The sequence below is a fragment of the Dryas octopetala genome, chromosome 3, assembly GCF_963921425.1.
Source record: "Dryas octopetala chromosome 3, drDryOcto1.1, whole genome shotgun sequence".
NCBI classification, from domain to species: domain Eukaryota; kingdom Viridiplantae; phylum Streptophyta; class Magnoliopsida; order Rosales; family Rosaceae; genus Dryas; species Dryas octopetala.
In genome coordinates this window covers 13,637,653-13,659,143 of record NC_141368.1, presented here as the reverse complement: position 1 = coordinate 13,659,143, position 21,491 = coordinate 13,637,653, and the positions used below count along the sequence as shown (strand labels likewise).

Here is a 21,491-nt window from a genome sequence, read left to right as displayed (position 1 = left end):
TTTGTAGACAACAGTACACAAGCTTATCGATCTGAACTCAGTCACTCTCTCAAGCCTTTTTGTCTTCGGAATGAGGGCAATTAAGGTGTGATTGAATTCTCTGACACTTGCCTGCCCATTAAGAATGCTTAAACACTTCTTAGTCACCGCATCACCCACAATATGCCAACATAATTGATAAAGTAGCACCGGCATTCTATAATGGCCAGGGGGTTTGGTAGGCCCAATATGATCAAGAGCTTGTTCCACTTCTGCACATGTGAAAGGCTGAAGGAGTCACCCATTCATCTCCTCTGCAATCTGGCTTTCAATTAACCCCACAACCCTTTCAATATTATCATTACCAGTAGAAGAGAACATTTCCTAGAAAAAGTCACAGAATAAACCTCCAAGTTGACGACCCCGAGTCTCTCAATTGCCCTGCTGATCAAACAGCCCCGTAACCTTATTTTTGATACTCCTCGAAGTGGCCCACTCGTGAAAATAGCGAGTATTTTTGTCCCCATCACGAAACCACTCAAAAATACTTGATGTCTGATTATTCATAGTGTTTCACTTTTTCCTGTGTTTCTAGTATCCCCCTCTCTTATAAGTGCCAATAATCACTACAAGAAGAACTGTAATAGATTTCATTTCTTTAATATCAGTTTTTACATTAACCGATATAGTAAAGTTTTAGATATCGGTTAACTTTTTAGATGATATCTAAAATCATTAACATATCACCAATTTTTTTTTTCTAATATCTAAATTTTACGATTTTGATTAAGTTTTTTAAAAAACCGATATGTAAAACATCATCTGATATCTAAACTTGACCTTAAAACAACACGGGAGAAATTTTCCCCCAACATAAAAATTTTGGCTAATTAAGTTCCCAACCCCAATCACGATATCCCTCACAAAACATACACATTCCTATCGCGCTCTGCAGACATCTCCTTCTCTCTCACCCTCGCTCACACTCACTTGGTCCTTCTCTCTCGTTTTCATTCTTAGTCGGCCCCCAAATCTTCCTCTCCTCATCCTTTCTCTTTATCTGCCCTTCGCTTATCGAAATCGACGATGAACATATTTAACTTCACGACGGCGATCCACCTTCTCCAAAGAGTTGCGACACCGACCACCCATGATATCATCATCCTCTCGACACTAATCGTCGTGGTTTCCTCCTTTAGTTCAGAAAGTCAATCATCAAGGAGAATCGAAGGAAAACCGATCCAACCTCTTCGCTGGCGATCTGAGTTTTCTAGCAGCTTCGAGGTGTTTTCTCTCTCTCTCTCTCTCTTCTTTTTCTTCTTCTTCTTCTTCTTCTTTGCAGTACGCAACACCTCTCATCCTCATTTTTTTTTCTCCTGCTTTCTTTTTTTCAATCTTCTGTGTTTGGGTAAGTTGATTCGATTCTAGAAATAGGCAAATGGATTTTGAAAAATCTAAGTTTGGGGAATATGCAGTACTTTTAGATTTTCTAAATAAATTTGGGGTTTTTCAATAAACTTCTTAAACATTTAGATAGTTAGGGATTTTAATTCCAATCAAGGAAGGCAAGCAGTTTCATTGCCTGTTGTTCAAACATGGATTCGATTGAGCAGTTTCATTGCATGTTGTTCTTTCCATTCTCGCAGAAGCAGGTAATATGAGACCCAAGACGTCAATATTTCCTTTTCTTTTTTCTTTTCACTTATTTCAGTTATATTGTCAATCCATTATTGGCTTTTTCTTGTTGGTTACTGTTTTGGTTTTTATTGCAGATATTTGTCATTGGATGACTATTTCATGGCAATTGCATTTTTATCAGCTGAAAGATCCAAACATCCTAACAGATAGGTCATATTCTCTGCTCCTTTTTAGCATGCACACCGATGCATTGGCAAATAAATGAGAACAACAATGATAGGTGTTCAGAATTGCTTCAATTTGTGTCTGGCTGACATTAATTGATTGGTGCTATGGTTTGTATATAATGTTGTTGTATAGGTTGGGATGTAGCACCCGGCGGGCAAAAGAGATACGGTTCTTCGGAACACAACCTACCTTAGATCTGTTGATTCTCTACATTGAGAATGGCCAGAAACAAAGGCTTCTGTTAGACTGATAATTCTCTAAACTATTAGAAAAATAGAGAGAAAGAGAGAAATCATCTCTTCTCAAATTTTATTAATTATCAACCCCCATCAAAAGAGTACAAGAACCCATATTTATAGGGCTTAGATTACTTGGGCACCAAACATACTTGGGCGACAAGAATCCTAATTAAAACGAAATCTAAAATATTAATTAAAATCCTATCTTACCAAACCTAAGAAAAGTCCCTAAAACTAGGGAGACTTCTTATTACAAATTATTAAAATAAAATAAATCTTCTAAAATTAAAAGATAGATATGTCGAGTGCGCAGACTGCATCAGTCTCTCCTGGTTAGAGAGAATTTGTCCTCGAATTCGAGTTGTTGTGCCAAGTGTCCTATATCATCTCGCTGGTATATCACTTTTTTTATCTGATCTATCCTCGGTCTTCCATCCATGTGCCTTTTTGTTTCATAAAAACCACATAGGAATTGTAGCAGGATTGAACTGAGCTCTGATACCAAACTGATGCAGCGTGCGGCAGGTGAAAGAGATACGGTTTTTCGGAATACAACCTACCTTAGATCTGTTGATTCTCTACATCAAGAATGACCATAAACAAGGGCTTATGTTAGACTGATAATTCTCTAAACTATCAGAAAAATGGGTAGAAAGAGAGAAATCATCTCTTCTCAAATTTTATTAATTATCAAACCCCTCAAAAGAGTACAAGAACCCATATTTATAGGGCTTAGATTACTTGGGCGACAAGAATCCTAATTAAAACGAAATCTAAAATAAAATAAAATAAAATCTAAAATATTAATTAAAATACTATCTTACCAAACCTAAGAAAAGTCCCTAAAACTACAGAGACTTCTTATTACAAATTATTAAAATAAAATAAATCTTCTAAAAGTAAAAGATAGATATGTCGAATACGCAGACTGCATCAGGCACGTTGGATCATACTTGGTGAGTCAAAGTGGTGTAATTCTAGGTGATCGAGGATGAGATTATTTGACAGAAATTATATATCCAAATTACATGGAACTATTAATTACTTCTCATTGTAATGTTCAGTGGTCATATGGCCGGTTCTTAGTTTATGTTATCCATTTTCTATCATTTCTATGGTTATTGAAATTTCCCACGTGTAGTTTTTTTTTCTGACTTCCATGCTAATTTGTCTTCCGCAGGAATTGGATATAATGGGTTCCCAAGAGGTTGTTCCGATGACAGGCTTCCTTAAGCAAAGGTTTGTATGTGCTACTTGATATAATTAAAAAAAAAAAAAGATTCATTATGAAGATATGGTCAGTAGTAATCAGTAAAGTTGTCCTTTCTTCTTTTTAGAAATCCAGAACTGGACGTGTATTCTTTGGAGAATCCGTAAGTGTGTGTGCTTTCTTAAACTCCATTCTTGATTTGTGGTCTACAGTTTACTGTAAGAATGGGGTCTAACATTATTTTGGAGCTACATCTAATGTCTGTCATTGTTCTCTTAAAAAAAAATATATATATATATATATATATATAATGTCTATCATTGTCTTCTTTTTAGTGCATTAATCAAATTTATTTTTTCCACCACCATCCCATCATATCCAATACTTGTTCTCCAGTGATATACTGATTTATCATTTATTCCAAATTCACAATTAATAAAATTCTTTGAAAACTCTGATTCTTGCTCATAATCTCTCAAATTTTTTTTTTTGTAGTTATGTTTGTCATGCTAAAGTCAATGCTATCCTAAACACAAATCACACTTCTGCTACTGGACATGTTAGTTCTAGTTACACTTCCCCTGTCCCATTTACTATGAGTATATTATCCTCCAGTATTATTATGTGAAGTTGAGCCAAGGTGTTGTCCTTAACCAACATGACCAAATTACCTACCCCTGTCTTGGCGTGGCGTGGAGATATTTTGAATCTTTCTATATAAAATCAAGTTGTAAAATGGAATGCTTTAAGTTTGAAATATTTCTTCACAATGTTTCCTTCTTTTACATTCCCTGGTTACTTTGTTAAATCTTCCCTCTGTGACTAAAAGTACTGAGGGAATATGTATTGTCTATTTTTTTTTTTTTTGTTTTGTAGAGGCTTTATGCATGTGACCATGTTCCCCTGCAATGAGGTGTGCCAAGATAATCATTCAGGTTTATTATTGTGTTCACTTGTGATTATATTTTACCAACATGAAATGCCCTTGCTTAAGTCATTCCCACATCATGCTTTTCCTTCCCTTCCTCCCTAACCCACTCAAAATAGTTGTGTAGTAATAAAAGAGTGTAGACGTATGCGAATTACTCAATCTCATGGGTCCCCAATTTGGTAATAAGTTCATGCTCTATATATTGTACTTCATGTTCACATACTCTTAGATGACTAGAATGGTTTACTACTAGTTGACTCCTAATTAGACCTTGGCCATGTGGCCGGTAATTGCTAATAAAACATAGCTAATATTAAAATTAAAAAAAAGCACAACAAAGAATCTATTTCCTTATAAAATATAGGCTTATATACTATTTCACCTCTTGAAAGTAACTTCTAGTCTAACTTCACCCCGTAAGGTTCCTTTTGTATCACATTACTTCCTGAAATTAATTTATGTGTTCCACTTTGCCCACTTCTAATGGTTGATATTGACGAACTTGACGGAATTAGATTAAGTGAGACACGAGATATAACATCACGGGGTAACGTGAGAAAAAATAAACATTAGAGGGTGATGTGAGAATTCGAAATATTTCAGGGAGCAAACCAAATAATAAGCATTAAAACTTTGATATTTTAAAAAATTCAAATAAAATTCAAATCAATAAAAAATTACAAAAAACAAAAACACTCACACCCGGCCAACCTTTCTCCACCATCAGCAACCCACCCACCCATCACCCTCCCCTCCCTCTCACCACCATCTACACCGGCATAGTAGATGTTGAATTTGCCAATTATAATTCAGTGCAATTAGTACTAACCGGATCATAACTCTCATCAAGAATATAATCCAATATTGTATCAATCACTGCCAAAGCAATACTCCTCTCAGCGAGCAGACGGTCCTCTCTCTGAATCTACACCGACCTCCCTCCCCTCCTTAAGCACCGGTCGACCCCGACACCATCAACGGCAGCAACCCCCCTCTTCCCTCTCTCTCTCTTCCCTTCTCTTTTCTAATCTGCAAATCAAATTCAAAAAACAAAAAATCTAAACAAATACCCACAATCAACAAACCAAAATCAAAAATAGAAAAAGGAAGATGAAGTTGAAGCAGCAAATTAACCAAAACCCAAAATATGCAGATCCAGAGAGAGAAAGGAAGAGAGGGGGAGGGGCGATGGAGGAGAAATAGAAGGATAGAAAGAGAGATAGGAAAAAAAAAAGGATGGGGAGTAGGGGGCCACCGGCCGGTGATGGTGGTGGGGACGGCCGGTATGTATAAGCAAAATAGGGTATTAATCAAAGATTATATTACACAAATCCGTGATAAATTTAGCGCGTTTTCGCTTTACATACAGTACCTTTAAAATTAATATGAACACCCATCAAGTTTATATATATGATTCCACACATCCCCTTACTTTTTTTGTCAACATCAAAGCCTTCATAATTCATGTTTCCGGTCAAGAATTAGGAATATATAGATATGCACTACAACGTGTTTTCATCACCACTTCCTTGATGCACTTTTTTTCCTATCATTTACCCACCAAAACAAAAGAAAAGGCCTTTATATAATATTAATATTAATGAATACAATGGTGATTTTTTTTTCCCTTTGTTTATGTACCTTCGATCTGTGTTTTCTATATATGGTGATTTTTATAATTTATTTTTATTTTTATCTGCATAATTGGACCAACATCCAATTAAGCTAACAATAAATAATTCATAACGTGTTCCCTTTGTTTATAATCCTCTAAAGATTGGACCAACAACTGCTACTAATCCTTCTATGTTGATGCCATACTAATTAATAAAAGTTTGCGTTGTTTTACATTATAGACTCATAATCGGAACTATTCATTTTTTAGGTCACCCTTTAAAGATTATTTGTGCAAAAAATCAACTAAATTGGAAACATTTAGTTATATAACTATTATTAAATAAACAAACAGTGAGTCCAACTGTTATTGAAACCGTATATGAAGGAATTTAGGCATTTATCCCAGAACCAATTGGTAATAAGACGTAATTTCGTCACTTCCGCTTATGGTAATTCAACCTTTTCGTTCGTGATATTTTTCCCACCGACTGCACCAATTGTTGGAACCAAAATTCTTAGGAAGAATTAATTGGCCTACAATAATTGAATTTGGATGAACTACCTGAATCGAAAGTGAAAGAAAGCGTCTGAAATTCTTCTCGTCGGAATGGAGAAGGGTTGGCACTTGCAAAAAATGCTTTGATGCCTAAGTCAGTAAATTTCTGATAATATGTTGCCTAAGTTCACAGATTTTGTCCGTACCTTGTTACTCGACTTTGCAAGCTATTTATAAGATTTGAACTAGGATAATCTCATTTTCCCGTTCTCACGTCCGTTCTCACATCCTGCATAGGATGAATGCTCTTGATTTCCTATTAATGCCTGATCTCAACGTTCTTATCAGTAAAATGATAAGAACGTTGGTATTTGATTACCATTGGTAAATAAACTTTGGGTTGAGCTTTGGTCTTTGATCATTGGGCTTCTTTATCTATAAAGGATATGAAGCTTGTTTTCATCTTGGCCCAATTACCTTTAGCCCATTTATTTTTGGGTGATAATTTTTGTTCCCACAAACGGTCAACATATTGAAAAGCAAGGATAATTTTTACCCTTAAAGCGTTTGAACCAAACCCTCGTGACCTCGTCTTTTTGAGTATTTTGTAAAGTTATAGTTCTATGAATAAATAAGCAAAAATTGTTATATTTAGGGACTCAATGGAAAGTTTTAAAGTTCAAAGAACACAATGGGAAATCAAAAGAGATACAGGGAGTATAAGACTATTTAACCCTCATTTTTCTCTTGGGTGTGCTTACTTGAAAGTAGGGGTAGGTGTGAGTTGATTTTTACCCGACAATTGACCCATTACCAACCAATATTTCTGGCCAATATGCAATCAACAACCGATCCACAAAGGTCGGGTCGGGTGTTACCAACTGACACATCAAAGTTGGTTCGGATGGTAGTTGCTAAAATAGGGAAAGTCGGTTACCCGACCAACCGACTATCAACCAACTTTGGAATGCATTTTTTTTGGGGCCTTTAGGAAGCTTGCGCTGTGTGGCAGTGTGTGTGTGAGAGTGTGTGTATGTGTGTGTGTGTTTGGCCCAAGCCTAAGAGTGTGTGTGAGTGGAACTCAGGCCCAAACCCAACTCATTCACTCACTTTCTCATTCTCTGTAGTCTGTCTCAGTCTCAGCTCGCACTCTCTGTCTCTCTCAGCTCGACACCATCACCATTCACCACCGCGTCGCCACCACGCCCCCACCATCATCTTCTTCTCCCCCGCGCCACTACTCACTCTCTCTGTCTCTGTCTCTCTCGATCTCTTCTTCTCTCACTCACTTTCTCCCACTCTTTCTCTCCTTCGATCTGCCGCACACGGTGGTCAGAGGGATGATCCAAATACACCAATGAGTCCAGCATGACGGAATCGACCAATGGTGGTCCGATCTTGCATCGCCGCCGGGAACGAAAAGTCAACAGCGGAGCCTGGCAGCCTTTCCCTTCGAATCACCGTCGTCACAGCTCGATCGGATGAACAATCTGATGGTACCAATCGACTCAGAGTAGCGAGGGGATGAATTCGAGGGTGGTCCGGCCTCGCAATTTGGCCAGAAAAGCTTGGGTCGCCGTCGGAGCTGACTCGGGCCTGCACGAGCTCACGCCTTTGCCAGCGTTTTCTGCGAGCTCAGAATACTGGGGGAGGGAGAGGGAGAAGAGAAGGTCTGGATGGTGGTGGTTTCGCCACCTGGCTCGTCGGCAAACTCGCTGTACTAATAGAGTGAACTTGGGGACAGAGAAGGAAGAAAGTGAGAGGGAACAGAGAGAGTTGCCGGATGAAACCATTGCCGGCCTGACTTATACCGCCTTTATCGGTTGCCCAACTCACAACCGACCTATAATAGTCAGATTGGTTGATAGTTGCAAAAAATAGCTAAACTCAATTGGTCGGGTGGGACGGTTCTTTGGCCGATATGGGCTCGACCCACTCGGCCACTCCCACCCCTACTTGAAACACTTAACAATCAAATAATATTTCTTACCTAAAAAAGGATGTGCTAAACTGAAGTTCTTTACCCTTTTAACCCTTTTATACTAAAGGAAGCCATTAATCCTGAGTTATTTATAAATAAACTGGCCCGTGATCCTCTATCAAATAAATTGACCCTAGAACCCCAAGCGCTACAGGCATTTAATTATATTCATTAGTTTTACCATTATTTTTTACTTAATTCATTGATTTTGAAACTTATTTTCCAACACTCCCCTAACTTTCAATTTCATAATTAGGTTGGTTAAATTATCAAATGGAGTTATAATGTTGACTATAAATCATGTACTTTTTAATTTTTTTTTTTAATTTCATTTCAGTTACAAAAATTTTAGGATTAATTACATATATATCACCCCCTCCAACTAAATTTTTTGTCACTTTATCCCCCAAACTCAATTCTGTTACTCAAGACGTACAATATATAATGTCAGAGGCACCACCTTATATCTCAAATTAATTATCCTAATTGATATTGTGGCAGATGACATGTCAGTTTCTTAATAATTGTAAATAAATAATGTCTAAAGTGGACTCATATATGAATAAATAACAAACTCTCACATCAGTTGACATCCATAAAATTTGGATATAAGCTGGTGCTTGTAGCACTACTCTACCCAAAGTCATTAAAAAAAATCAATTGCTCCATTAGTTTTGTACTTGTGTGCATAAATACCAAAAAAATTAATTTTTTAACGGTATTGAGGTAAAGTATTTAAATAGTAGGCAATCATGCATGTTCAATTCAATCAAAATAATAATAATGTTCAAATATTTCACCATTACATAACTATCCCATTCCAATAATAGAGCCTATAATCATACATTACATAACTATCCCATTACATAAAGAGTGTTGTTTGGGAATGATATAAAGCATGCAGCTGAAATTCTCACATGATATAAAAGGTGCAGCAGAAATTCTCACATGAGTACCCAAGTCATGCGAATTTTATCCAAACCAGATACTATACGACGATATTATTTGCACATGCATATTAGAGAATACTAATCCTCTTAGACATTATCAGTTCATTACTTTCCATACCTACACCAATAGAGAGAAAATTAAGCACATGCACATTAGAGAATACCAATCCTCTATCTTAGACATTGACCTTGTTTTTGCAACTTGATACTATTTGCAATTTCCTGTGCCTGAACCTGCGCCACAGCCTTTTCACCAGCCATATTAGAAAACGAATAGTGCGAAGTCCAACGGCCATAAAGAGCAAAGATTGCCAGACATAATAGAATGGATTGTATAAATCCCAAAATGATGGATTCCAATCGTGTGTTTGGGTCACGACGCGGATAGCACTATGGTAGGCATTCGCCAAGTATGAGACAGTGATGAACATGACCATTGATAAGATCCAAACACACGCCTGGTTAGGGAGAGGAATCCCGCTAATAAGTATAAGGGTGACAGTGAGGGAAGCAAGGAATGCGAAGGTATTGTTAAATAGGAAAAAGTGGAAATAATCTTTCCGGGGACCATAGCTGAACACTGCAGTTCCAGCTACACATGGGAATTTTTCTGTGCAAACTTGATCTCCTGGAATGGTAGTATTGTTTATAATGGTTGCTTGCCAAACACCACCCGGTGGGTTAATTGTAGCTTGGAAAGTCATGGTTGTAATCATGGTAGCCACAACCATGAGCATGCCACGTCTCTCTACCAACCAATCACTCTGGTCTTTCAAGAAATATTCTATCAATTTTCTCCACCACCTTGCCCTTACTGTTTTTTTCGGTACTGATCCTTTGTTTTGGACATGGATAGCACTGTTTGAAGATGGGTTAATTGGGGACAATGTTGTGAGAATACCATATTGGATGTTTGTTCTGATACCTGCGTCCACTAATATCTGTTGAATTTCGAGGCTTCTGAAGTCTCTTGGACTCTGCTCTAAGATGTCTAATGTGGTCAAAGCCATCCCATTTACAGCATTTGCTTCTGCTCTTACAATAGGTAGTGAAACTAGGTATCTTATGGTCTGCACAAGTTGTAGTGTTGCTTTATTTGTCAATTTGACATATATCATCACAATATAAAATCACATGATGAATGATATACAAAAATGATGCACTTTTTCACACAACCATACTTAATTATTGTCATATACACAAAAATCACTGGTCAAAGTCCGTCCAAACCTTTTTCTTAATTGTAAAAAAAATTGTGCCGTTAATTTAAATAAATGTGAGGCTAAAGCATTAATTTAAAAAACCTAGCTTGGACTGGAAATTTGGTCATGATAATTAATTTCTTCCAGAACTTAAAAAAAACAAAAGGGTCATTATGGTTTAAATACTGAATGAACATATTATTTTGATGTTAAATACCAAATTTTTTTTTAGCATTTAAACTTCAATATGCTAAAGTCTAAATCTTTATAAATCTTAAAGCATTATAAACTCTAATGTTACTACAAGGCAATTACGACTATATACTAAGTCAGAAAAATATATAATAAATTATTTATAAACCCAATTTTTGAAAGATATTTAACTGTAAATCCAGCCAAATAAAAATTAAATTTCAGCCCAATATGTCCGTGTATGCGGAGGCGGAGAGAAAAACTTACACTACCGAGTGCTCGGTAGCCTATACCGAGATCTTGGGGCTTGCCGATGCATCTTTTTTTGCTTGCAGATGTTTTTTTTTTACTTGTAGATGCATCTTTTTTCCTTGAAGATGTATGGTTTTGCTTCACCGAGGGCTCGGTGGGTTTGCCTACCACTCGGTGAATAGTTGTTTGTGATGTTTCTACTTAAGTTTTTGACCGGCTAGGATTTATCTTAATTTTCTTTCTCATTTTGGCTTCTAATTAAAGGATCCAAAAATATATGCAAGTGTTTGAGCGATGGGCCAAATACCCACGCTTTTGTAAGGAATTTTACCTATTGGTCTGATTTGTGTCCCCAAACTACTAGTCACTTGCTTACTACCTAACCTTTAAACAAAAAGGAAAAAACATTTATGTTTTATCATGAAAAAAAAAAAAAAAAAAAAACAGAGTTACACTCGATATTTAATCCTAATTCTCATTTTAAAAAAATTCAATTATATATATATGATACTTATTTTACTTTTCTCAATTCTTCCGTACAAAAGTTGTCAGGATAAGCTAATTTGTTTGCTATATTAATATTCAGCAAAATAAATGGGATATTGATTATTGAGCATTACCTCAATTTGCTTTTGCGTCACAGCTAAGTGCAGGATGGTGTTACCGCCAACACTGTTTCTTGAGTTGAGGAACTCACTGTCATCTCCCATCTCTTCCACCAACAATTTCAAGCACTCTAACTGGTTATATTTAACACATAAGTGCAAAACTGTTTCTTCTCTATTCGGAACCTTTACATAAACGGACTCAGGCTTTGCTTCAATCAACTTCTTCAGGACCTCAATTCGTCCTCTCATGGCTGCATAGTGAAGAGGGATTCTGCCATCCTCATCATGAAGCAAGCACGCATCCGCATATGCAGGCAACAAAGCTTGGACGGTGTTCTTGTGGCCCTCAGCAGAAGCCAAGTGGAGGGCTGCGCGTTTGGAGGAGTCCAACTCCCTAGCAAGGTTGGGATTATGGGCGACAAGAGTTGTGGTGAAATCATGGTGGCCAAGCAAAGCTGCTACATGTAAGGGAGTTTCACTGAAAGGAGTGAGTGAAACCTTTCTGAGAATGAGTGGGTCTTTTTGGAGTAATGTGTTTAAGGATAATACACACCCTGTCAGTGATGCCTTATACAATCTTATTGTATCATCTTCATCTGGTACTCTAATCTCCATTCCCTCTCTCTCTCTCTCTACAATGAAGCGGTTCTATCCCTTTGAAGATGTAATAAAGATTATGAATGTCAACGTACGTATCGATGCATGCTTATTGCCATATATAATCCAGGGACAAAACAAAATAAGTACCGTATAAAAAGCAAAGAAAGGTCAACGAACTTTGTATAAGAATCTTACAAGGATCGAGTGGCGAAGCAGCCATAATAAATGTTAGTAATATTTTGAATTTTTTAATAAATAATATATATCTTTTCATTTAAGTGATTAATATATAGACTGTTATTTGTACACATTTTTTCCTCTAATTACACATCTCGTTCTCTTTTCGCACCCATTTTTTTTTTCAATTTCCTAAATTTCTCATTCCACACCCTTAATTTAGAATTGCGTGAAAGTAGGATACTCCAAATTTGGAAGTCCAAGAGTTTTATAAAACGTTATTGATGGAAAAAAAATGTGAATGAAAGATCCCAATGAATTGAATTTGGTCCATAAATCTAAGAAATAGTGAGAATTCTTGATCTCTCCCAATTCGAAAATCCAGGATTTGAATTGATGTCCTTTCATTGAGTCCTCCTAAATTGCATTGATTTATCCTAAAGATTTCATTTTAATTACCAAGTCCCGACCCCACCCCCGACTCCACTAGCCAATGCGTCCGCTGCAACCACCCAGTCTGCCTCTGGCGCCAGCGTGTTGGCCTCTGGTCTCCCTTTCTTTCTTCCCCTTTGTCTCTTTCCCTCTTTCTCCTCTGTCTCTTTCCCTCTCTCTTCTCTCCTCTCTCCATTTCTCTTTCTTCTCTCCTCTATCTCCTTCTTTCTGATATGTTGCAGAGGTCGGCGCAACCTTGCCGACCTCTAGATCGGTAGATCGGAAAGAAAAGGAGAGAAGAGATAGAAATGGGGAGAGGAAAGGAGAAAAAGGGAAAGAGGCAGAGGAGAAAGAAGGAAAAAGACAGAGAGGGAAAGAGGGAAAGAGAGAGAGGAGAAAGAAGGAAGGAGAGAAGGGGAGGGTTGAATAGCCGGCGACCTTGCCGGTGGTGGGGGTGGCTGAGGATGGGGTTGGGGTGAGGACAGAGAGGGACAAAAGACAGAGAGAAAGGGAGAGAGGAGAGAGGAGAGAGATGGAGAGAGAGAGGACAAAGAGGAAGAAAAAGGAGGCCGGTGACGATGGCGGCAGGGAGCCAGCAACAATGGCAGTGGAGGCCAGGTTGGGACTTGGGGTGGCTACGTTTGTATAGTTGTCTGGACATTTTAGGTTGGGTTAAAGTTGTAATCTACTAAATGGAAGAGAAGGATGCGTAATGAGAGAAAAAATGGTGTGCAAATAGCAGCACTCTTAAGAGCATGTACAATGGCATGGCTAAATACTATACTATCTGCTAAATATAGCAGAAATGATAAAAAACCTCATTACAATGACATAGCTAAATTTAGCATTTGCTATGCTGTTGTTAAATTTTTCACTATATCTAGCAGAAAATTTAGTAATTTGTATTGAGAAACTTAAGAAAAAAGTGAACCCACCATTTGAAAAGTATGGATAAAGAAAGAATAAAAAACCAAGTGAAAGAAAATGATTGGTTGAAAAAGTGCTAGGTCTCACGAGGAGAAAGAGAGGAAAGGATATTCACATGAATGAAAAATGTTGCAGCAAGAGGCATGAGGATGGTAGCTATCATGGGTTTATTGGCCATGTATTCAAATTTTACAATTCTTAAATTTGACTTTGACATGAAAAATACTAAATATTAATTTGGGTATTAAAATAATAATATTTAAATATATTTAATATTGGGCTCATATTAAAAATCTCATTAAAATATTTACAATGATATAATTATTAAAATAATTTAATATATTAAATTTAATTTATAAGGATATATATGAATATATTAAAAATATAAACATATTAATATATAGCTATAACTTTTGTGCTATTAGAGCAAAAAACACAAAAGCTATTGCTAAATGCTAAAAGTCATGCTAAATATAGCATATAGTAAAAAGCCATTGTACATGCTCTAATATATTTGACTTCTTGAAAAATTCAGGTTTTTTAATTATAAGTGACAAATATATATAACTAATTAATTTAATTATTGACAAAGACAACCAACTACATTATTACGTTTTAGGACAAAAATTAACATATAGCAAAAAGCCATTGTACATGCTCTAATATATTTGACTTCTTGAAAAATTCAGGTTTTTTAATTATAAGTGACAAATATATATAACTAATTAATTTAATTATTGACAAAGACAACCAATTCCATTATTACGTTTTAGGACAAAAATTACCAATGAGCACTCGACATTGCATTTACGTATTGTTGAACAAAAATGGTTCATAAATAATAATATTACCCAATATAATTTCATCCAAATTCATTTATGAAATAAGGGTTTTATTATTTTGGGTACGACCCATTCAAGATGGAGTACATCTCATAATTACAGTCCCTTGACTCAAAAGAATACCCTTTGATTTCAATTGTAATTAAACCAACGGACCGCTTTGTAATGAAACCAGCCCCCCAGAAGCAGCCGGTATGGAAATTGTTGTGGTCAAACCACCTTCAGAATTCGCTATCCAAAACCTTGGTTCATTTCTATCCACTCGCTGGCCGACTCAAAAATGGAGTATCCATTGAGTGCAACGATGAGGGTGCTTATTTTGTAGAAGGCCAAATCGACTGCCACCTCTCCAATTTTCTCTCCCAAATACCAGGGCCCAATTTACTAGGCCAATTTATTCCCACTAGTTTTACTAATCTTGATGCATTGGATGTTGTTCTGCAAGTTCAAGTCACTGTCTTTAGCTGCGGAGGAATAGCTATTGGAGTCTCTCTTTCACACAAGATCGCGGATGCATCATCTTTGTGTACGTTCGTCCAGAGCTGGACGGCCACTGCTCGTAAAGAATACGACGACCATGATCATCGTGATCATCAAATACTGCTTCCAAAGTTCAATACTGGACCGCTGATGTCGCTTGGGAAAACGGGGACAAATTTCACCTCCAACCCCCAAATGTTCCTACCTCAAAATTTCACCACAAGGAGGCTTGTGTTTGGGGCCTCAAAGATGGCCAGTCTCAAGGCCAAAACCAGTAAACTACTACTTGATCAACAGCTTGGCTTTAATGGCCCTACAAATGTGCAATTAGCATTTGCAGTTGTCTTGAAATGTGCTATTAATGCTGTTGTTGCTGCGTCCCAATCCATATCATCATCAAGGACGTCGCTACTGTTGCAAACGGTCAACTTGCACAAATGAATGGTCCCTTCACTGTCGGACAATGCTATAGGGAATATCATATGGCGGTTCCCGGTGTTGGTTGAAAAAATTGATATCGAAATACCGGAACTGGTCGTCCAGATAAGGAAAGGGTTAGCAGACTTCTGCAAGGACAAGGCAAAGAGATTTAAAAGGGAAGATTGTTACTCTCTGCTTTGTGAATCTCTTAGAAAGGAGAGTGAACTAGAGAAGATGGTAGTCAATATCTTTTGGCTTTCAAGTTTATGCGGATTTCAATTTTATGATATGGATTTTGGGTGGGGGAAACCCACATGGGTTACTTGTCCTATGTACTTCGACAAGTTTATCACTTTGGTTGATACCAAATGGGGTGGAGATATTGAAGCTTGGGTGAACTTGGAAGAAAAAGAGATGGCTATATTTGAACGTGATGAGATGCTTCTTTCATTTGCTTCCTTCAATCATAGTGCAATTGTCAGTCGTTGCCGCATTTGAGAATGAGAAGTAGTACTTGTTGATGCAAATTTCTGTAAGATAGATGCAATAACTTAGAAGTGATGATCTGGCTGATCAGATGCCTTGTTGGATGATGACGTGGATGTTGATCCGAGATCTTCCTGCACAAACACAAGATCAAAGAAGATGGACCAGTGTGGTACCAGCCAAACACGCTCCGATGATGAAGTCAGTGATGTGTATTCAGGGGTGTTTGAGTGAAAGTGGGGAAGAACAGGTGATGAACTTGGGAGAATGGGAAGAACAAGGTAAATGTTCTGGGTTTATTCTCAGCAAGTTGGTTATGCTTTTGGTGAGTGAAAAGTTCGTGTAAGTGTTTGCCTGATGATAGGTCGATTTGGCTTTTGTGCATATAAGTTGGTTTATATAGACAAAGGAAGTTGTGAGGAGTAAGTTACCTGCATGTGAATGAATGTTTGAGAGAGATCCACGCGTTCGGTCGTGAATAGCAGCATGCACAGCCACTCACCTCCTTTGCATTCAATGTTGCATTGAATGCCGTATTGAATGCAAGGATGGAAGGTTCAGATGAAATGCCCCAATAGTCATGAATGTGAGCTGGGAAGTCTTATCTGTCAGAAGATCCTGTCAGGTGCACTCAAGTATGGCCATTCGTCCCAACGTGATCTTCTTTTGGAATGACGGCGTGGTGCCCAGCCGATCCGAACACAGATATCTTCACATGCAAACATGCTACTCTCATGTGATCAGATCGGATACATATTACCAGGCCGTGCCGATCCAGCATGCAGTGATCCCTTCAAATCGTAGTCGGTCGTGACTATAATTTGAAAAGACGCTCGCCCAAGGCCGAGCCGAGCCGAGCCGAGCTAGGATAACCAAGGAAGGATGAACATTCAATTCTTTGGAAGATCCTCAGATCGGGTCGGATCGGCGTGAGGGTTTCGCCAGGATAAACCGATCCGATCTGGCCACGAAAAAGGGTACCGAGCCGGTGTGGTGACGTGGAGGTCCAAGTCTGACCGTTAAAAAGTCAACTCCAAAGTTGGATCTGACCAGCCACGTGTCGAGCCATGATTAGCTGTTGGATCGATGTGGGTTTATCCACAAACAGTACTGGATTTAGATTTAAGTTATGATCATCTATTAAGCATTTAATTATCCAGATCATCGTTTTAATGTAACTTGATATTTAAAGATAAAGTGCTACTATTCCCACCTCATGTCTTATTTTCACACCTACCATTTATGAAAATATTAATAATAAATAGAGATATATATATATATATATTCTTATGAAAAATGACATCTAGGGACATATAGGAAAGAAAAAATAATTCTACTCTATCGCTTTCTAGTCTTTTTCCCTCTCTTACTATTCCATCTACAGTTCTTGGGAAAGACAAGATCGAGAACGGTAAAATCAATTATATATACCATCTTGATTATTTTTATTGTTTTTTAAAAGTATCTTGATTTGCTTCAAATGTTGAAAGCAGAACCTTAGCTTCTGTATGTAGGCTTTAATTATCTTCTTTATATGATACGGATTTAGGGTGGGGGAAACCCATTAGGGTCACTTTGTCCTATGTTTTTCAACCATTTTTTCATTTTGAGCAAATGGGGTGAAGATATTGAAGCTTGGGTGATCGAGCATAGAAGAACAAGTGATGACTATATTGGAACATGATGAGATGCTTCCTTCACTTGCTTCTTTGAATCCTAGTGCAATTGTTAGTCGTTGCAGCATGTGAGAATGAGAAGTACTGGATTAGGATATATCATTATAAATAAATAAATAAATGGTCTTTCATTCATCAACTTATTAATTGGAAATAATTTAACCTATTGATTTTCATAATGGCTATATTTGAATATGATGAGATGCTTTTTCATTTGCTCCCACTACTACAAAAAAGGCCATAGATATCACTGCTAAGATATCGGTTTGTAGCAAAACCGATATTATATAAGTTTAGATATCAGTTGATTTTTCTGTTGATATCTATAACCTATTACATATCAGTAATTTTTAAAACTGATATCTAAACTTTTACCCATAAACCAAAAAAATCTTAAAAACCGATATCTAGAATATAAACTGATATCTTTAATTGCATTAAGTGATTAACCACTGAATTTTCCCCCAACTTAAAATTTTTTTGCGTACCACTACATCCCAGACACAACTCCCAAGACTTAGACTCACTTACCCATTCGAAGACCCCCCAACACTTAGACACAATCTTCATCAATCTGCATCCCGCCATCATCGCTCTCGATCTGCATCATGCCATCATCGGTCTCAATTCTTCCTACACACACACACACACACACTCTCTCTCTCTCTCTCTCTCTCTTTTTCTCAATTCTTATCCCTCTTTCTGCAAACCTAGGTTAGATCTGTATTGGGAGAATTTGAAGCCTTGGGTGTTTCCTTCAAACAACCTTGAAGTCGTTCTTCATCTGCGGTGGTCTGGTACATGCGCCGTCACACTGAGCTACTCCATCGGCAACCTAGGTCAGTTCAGGTTCTTATCTTTTTTGTTTTAGGTTTTGCTTATTAGTTTTTTTTTTTGGGTTTTCAACTTGCAAGTGCATGATTGAGCCTTGTCGTTCGTCTACAGCACCGTCGTTCGTCATCATCACTGGAATGAGCTTCGTCAAGCCAAGGTCAAGAGCTCCGTCTCTCTCTTAATCTCACTCTGCGAGTCTCTCTGTATCGGAGGTCGGACGTCGCTTTGCGATTTCCTGTTCTCAGAGGTCGGACGACATCCTCTCAAGGTAGAAGCTTGGATCTCAGCCAAACGTGTGCTTTCTTACAGTTCTCTACCAGTCTCCCGGAATACACATCATCGGTAGCTCAGAGGAATTTGAAGAACTTTTGTCAAGTAAGCTAAAGTTGAGAATCTTGCCCCATGAATTCCGTAGACCATTGATTGGGAAGTGATTTTGGTTTTAATTTCTTTTTTCTGCAGGGGACCAATGCATGGTTGTTGAGGCAAAGTTGTTCTTGCTTTTGAAGAAAATGGATCCTCAAAAATTGGGGTTAGATTTGATAAAGGGATACAAGATGGCAATGATCTTGGTGGTCTTTGTGAAGAAGATCATGGCTTTTTTCGTTCTGGTGATTTTCTAATATCATATGATTTTTCTATCACTACTTGCTTTTGCTTTGTTTTTGTTGCTGTATTCTTGTGTTAATAATTGATGCTTATTATGCAGCTAATAATTTATGTCACTTGGATGGTCCTGGAGCTGATGATATTGAAAAGCTTGCTATTAGTGAACATCTTGAGGTACTCATCGCCCTTTACTGGACCAAGATAGTTGTTGTTGTTCTTATAAAAAAAAAAAAAGATAGTTGTTGTTCTGGCATTAAAATTTAAAGCACCCTTGTGCAGGTTGCATCAAATGATCGAGAGTAAAAGTATTCCTTTGATATTGTTTGTGAAAGATATAGCAAAGGCAATGGCAGGTAACTCAGATGCATATACCGTCTTAAAGAGTAAGTTCAAAAATTTGCCAGAGAAAGTTGTAGTAATTGGCTCCCATACCCAGTTGGACAATTGTAAGGAGGAAGTAAGAGGTTGAGGATTTTGTTCAGTTAGCTTATTTTTAACTATTTTCGGTTTGACATTGAACTATATTTCATGTTTTCCAGTCCCATCCCGGTGGTCTTTTGTTTACGAAGTTCAGTTTCAGCCAAACAGCTTTGCTTGATCTTGCTTTTCTGGTATGCCAGTTGCAGTATCTTCTTTTTTTCCTTGTTGTTTATGGGCATGTATGATTGGTTTCATTTATGTGAATGTTGCTACTTGCTGCCTATGTCTAATGTCCTTTTTGGTTGCTATATCATCATCTGTGATCATGTTAATTTTGATTTTAGGCCTTCATAAATGTGCGACAAAGTGCATGAATTTCTAGGCTGTAGTACATGCAAGAGAATTTCATGAATTTTTATTCAGCAACTATATTCTTATCGATCTGCTTATATAATTCCCAGTATGATTTATCTTTAATTCTTTCTCTCTCTCATGCAAATGTACACAAAGTACAAAGGTCAATTGAAACAATCTGAAGGGGGGAGGGGGGGCTCATCCCTGATTATATGGGAGTTTGGAACTATTTTAGCCTTTTAGGCAGTTTTTATTGACAAATTGTTGGTTGCTTTTAAAATAAAGATGACACATTTACTGGTGGTTTCAGGATAACCTTGGTAGTTGGCTGCCTGATAGGAGCAAAGAAACCCCTAAAACAATGAAGCAGCTTAGTAGGATTTTCCCCAACAATGTGACAATACAGCTGCCCCAGGTAATGTGCCTTTTCTTATATGTTTATTGTTCTGTTTGTTTTTTTCTTGAATGTAGCAGTAATATATTCATCTTTCCTTGTAGGATGAAGCCTTACTTTCGGATTGGACGCAGCAGTTGGATCGTGATGTTGAAACTTTGAAAGCACAGTCAAATATTGTCAACATTCGCTCAGTGAGTGCATCTGATCACATTTTGTATTTTTTCTTTATCCTGGTGGTGGTTCTGTCACGAAAATATGTTTTTAAATGTACATTTTTCTAATCAAGCTCTGGACTGTTTTTGACACTCTCATGGTATATGTAGTTTTCTCTTGTACGCTGTTTATAAATATCCACACATGTGCGCAAACACCATTTTGTGCACTCATTCAAAAACATACATGTGAAGATGGAGCAGATGCTCTTTGTAACATGCATCTGCATGTGATAATTCAATTTCTAATGATATATCTTATAACCCGTAACTTTTTTATTTTTTTAGTTAGCATTTTAGTGTATATTGTTTTGTTTTACCATTTACTATTCTAGTTCTTGATATTTACAAAAGGCATAATGATTTTAGGTTCTGAACCGTATTGCTCTGGATTACCCTGAACTTGAAAGTCTGTGCATTAAAGATCTAGCGCTTACAAATGAAAGTTCGTATTCTTGAACTCTAATGCTTGTTCTCAGCCAAGGTCGTGACTGAACTTGCGAAGTTTGCGTTCATCTTAGCTGTTGTACTTTTAAATCCTTCATTTGTTTCTTTGGATGATATTGAGGGTATGGATTTCAGTCCTTAAATGTTTCATAATTATATTGTAGTTGCATTGTGTTATATCATGTTTTCAGCCGAGCATTGTTGTTGGAGCAACTTTAAGTATGTTATAAAATGGTGTACATAAATCATCTCGACGTAAAATTCCAGCTTTTATCATAATCTAGCAATATAGAGCAATTGCATAGATACATTAAAATTTCTTCTTTAGAACCTGTTATGGAAAAAGAAAGGAAGCTATCTTAGTCGACGAACATTTATTTTGTGAACTGGTTTCTAATTTACAATGTTTATATCATATCATTTCATTTTAGCAGCCTCTAGAGTCCCGTCTAATTGTGGACTACACAAAGGAGTTGGGAGGGCTAGTTCACAATGTATCCTGTTATTGCTGTTTGATTTGAAGCAGGCACTGTATCAGGCTATTGACAAGTATTTGAATCCTAAATTATGCCAATTTGCCTTGAATTTGAAAAAAAAAAAAAAAAAAAAACCCCTTCACTAGTTTTGCATTGTCATTGTTGTTTTTGTTGTTACT

At 37.2% G+C, this 21,491-nt stretch overlaps 2 protein-coding genes across 2 annotated transcripts; one reads left to right on the top strand and one right to left on the bottom strand.

The window, feature by feature from the left end:
* The first annotated feature begins 1,574 nt into the window (after positions 1–1,574).
* LOC147291120 (cocaine synthase-like) lies at positions 1,575–15,899 on the top strand. The gene is made up of 7 exons (XM_086235879.1): positions 1,575–1,631; positions 3,265–3,323; positions 3,422–3,457; positions 3,790–3,853; positions 9,450–9,471; positions 14,710–15,404; positions 15,525–15,899. Exons 1-7 carry the CDS (start codon positions 1,575–1,577, stop codon positions 15,897–15,899), a joined length of 1,308 nt encoding a protein of 435 aa, XP_086092005.1.
* Positions 9,478–12,158, bottom strand: LOC147291121 (uncharacterized). The gene is made up of 3 exons (XM_086234721.1): positions 11,536–12,158; positions 9,661–10,339; positions 9,478–9,503 (listed from the first exon to the last, which is right to left on the bottom strand). Exons 1-3 carry the CDS (start codon positions 12,136–12,138, stop codon positions 9,478–9,480), a joined length of 1,308 nt encoding a protein of 435 aa, XP_086090847.1. The 5' UTR covers positions 12,139–12,158.
* Positions 15,900–21,491: the final 5,592 nt, after the last annotated feature.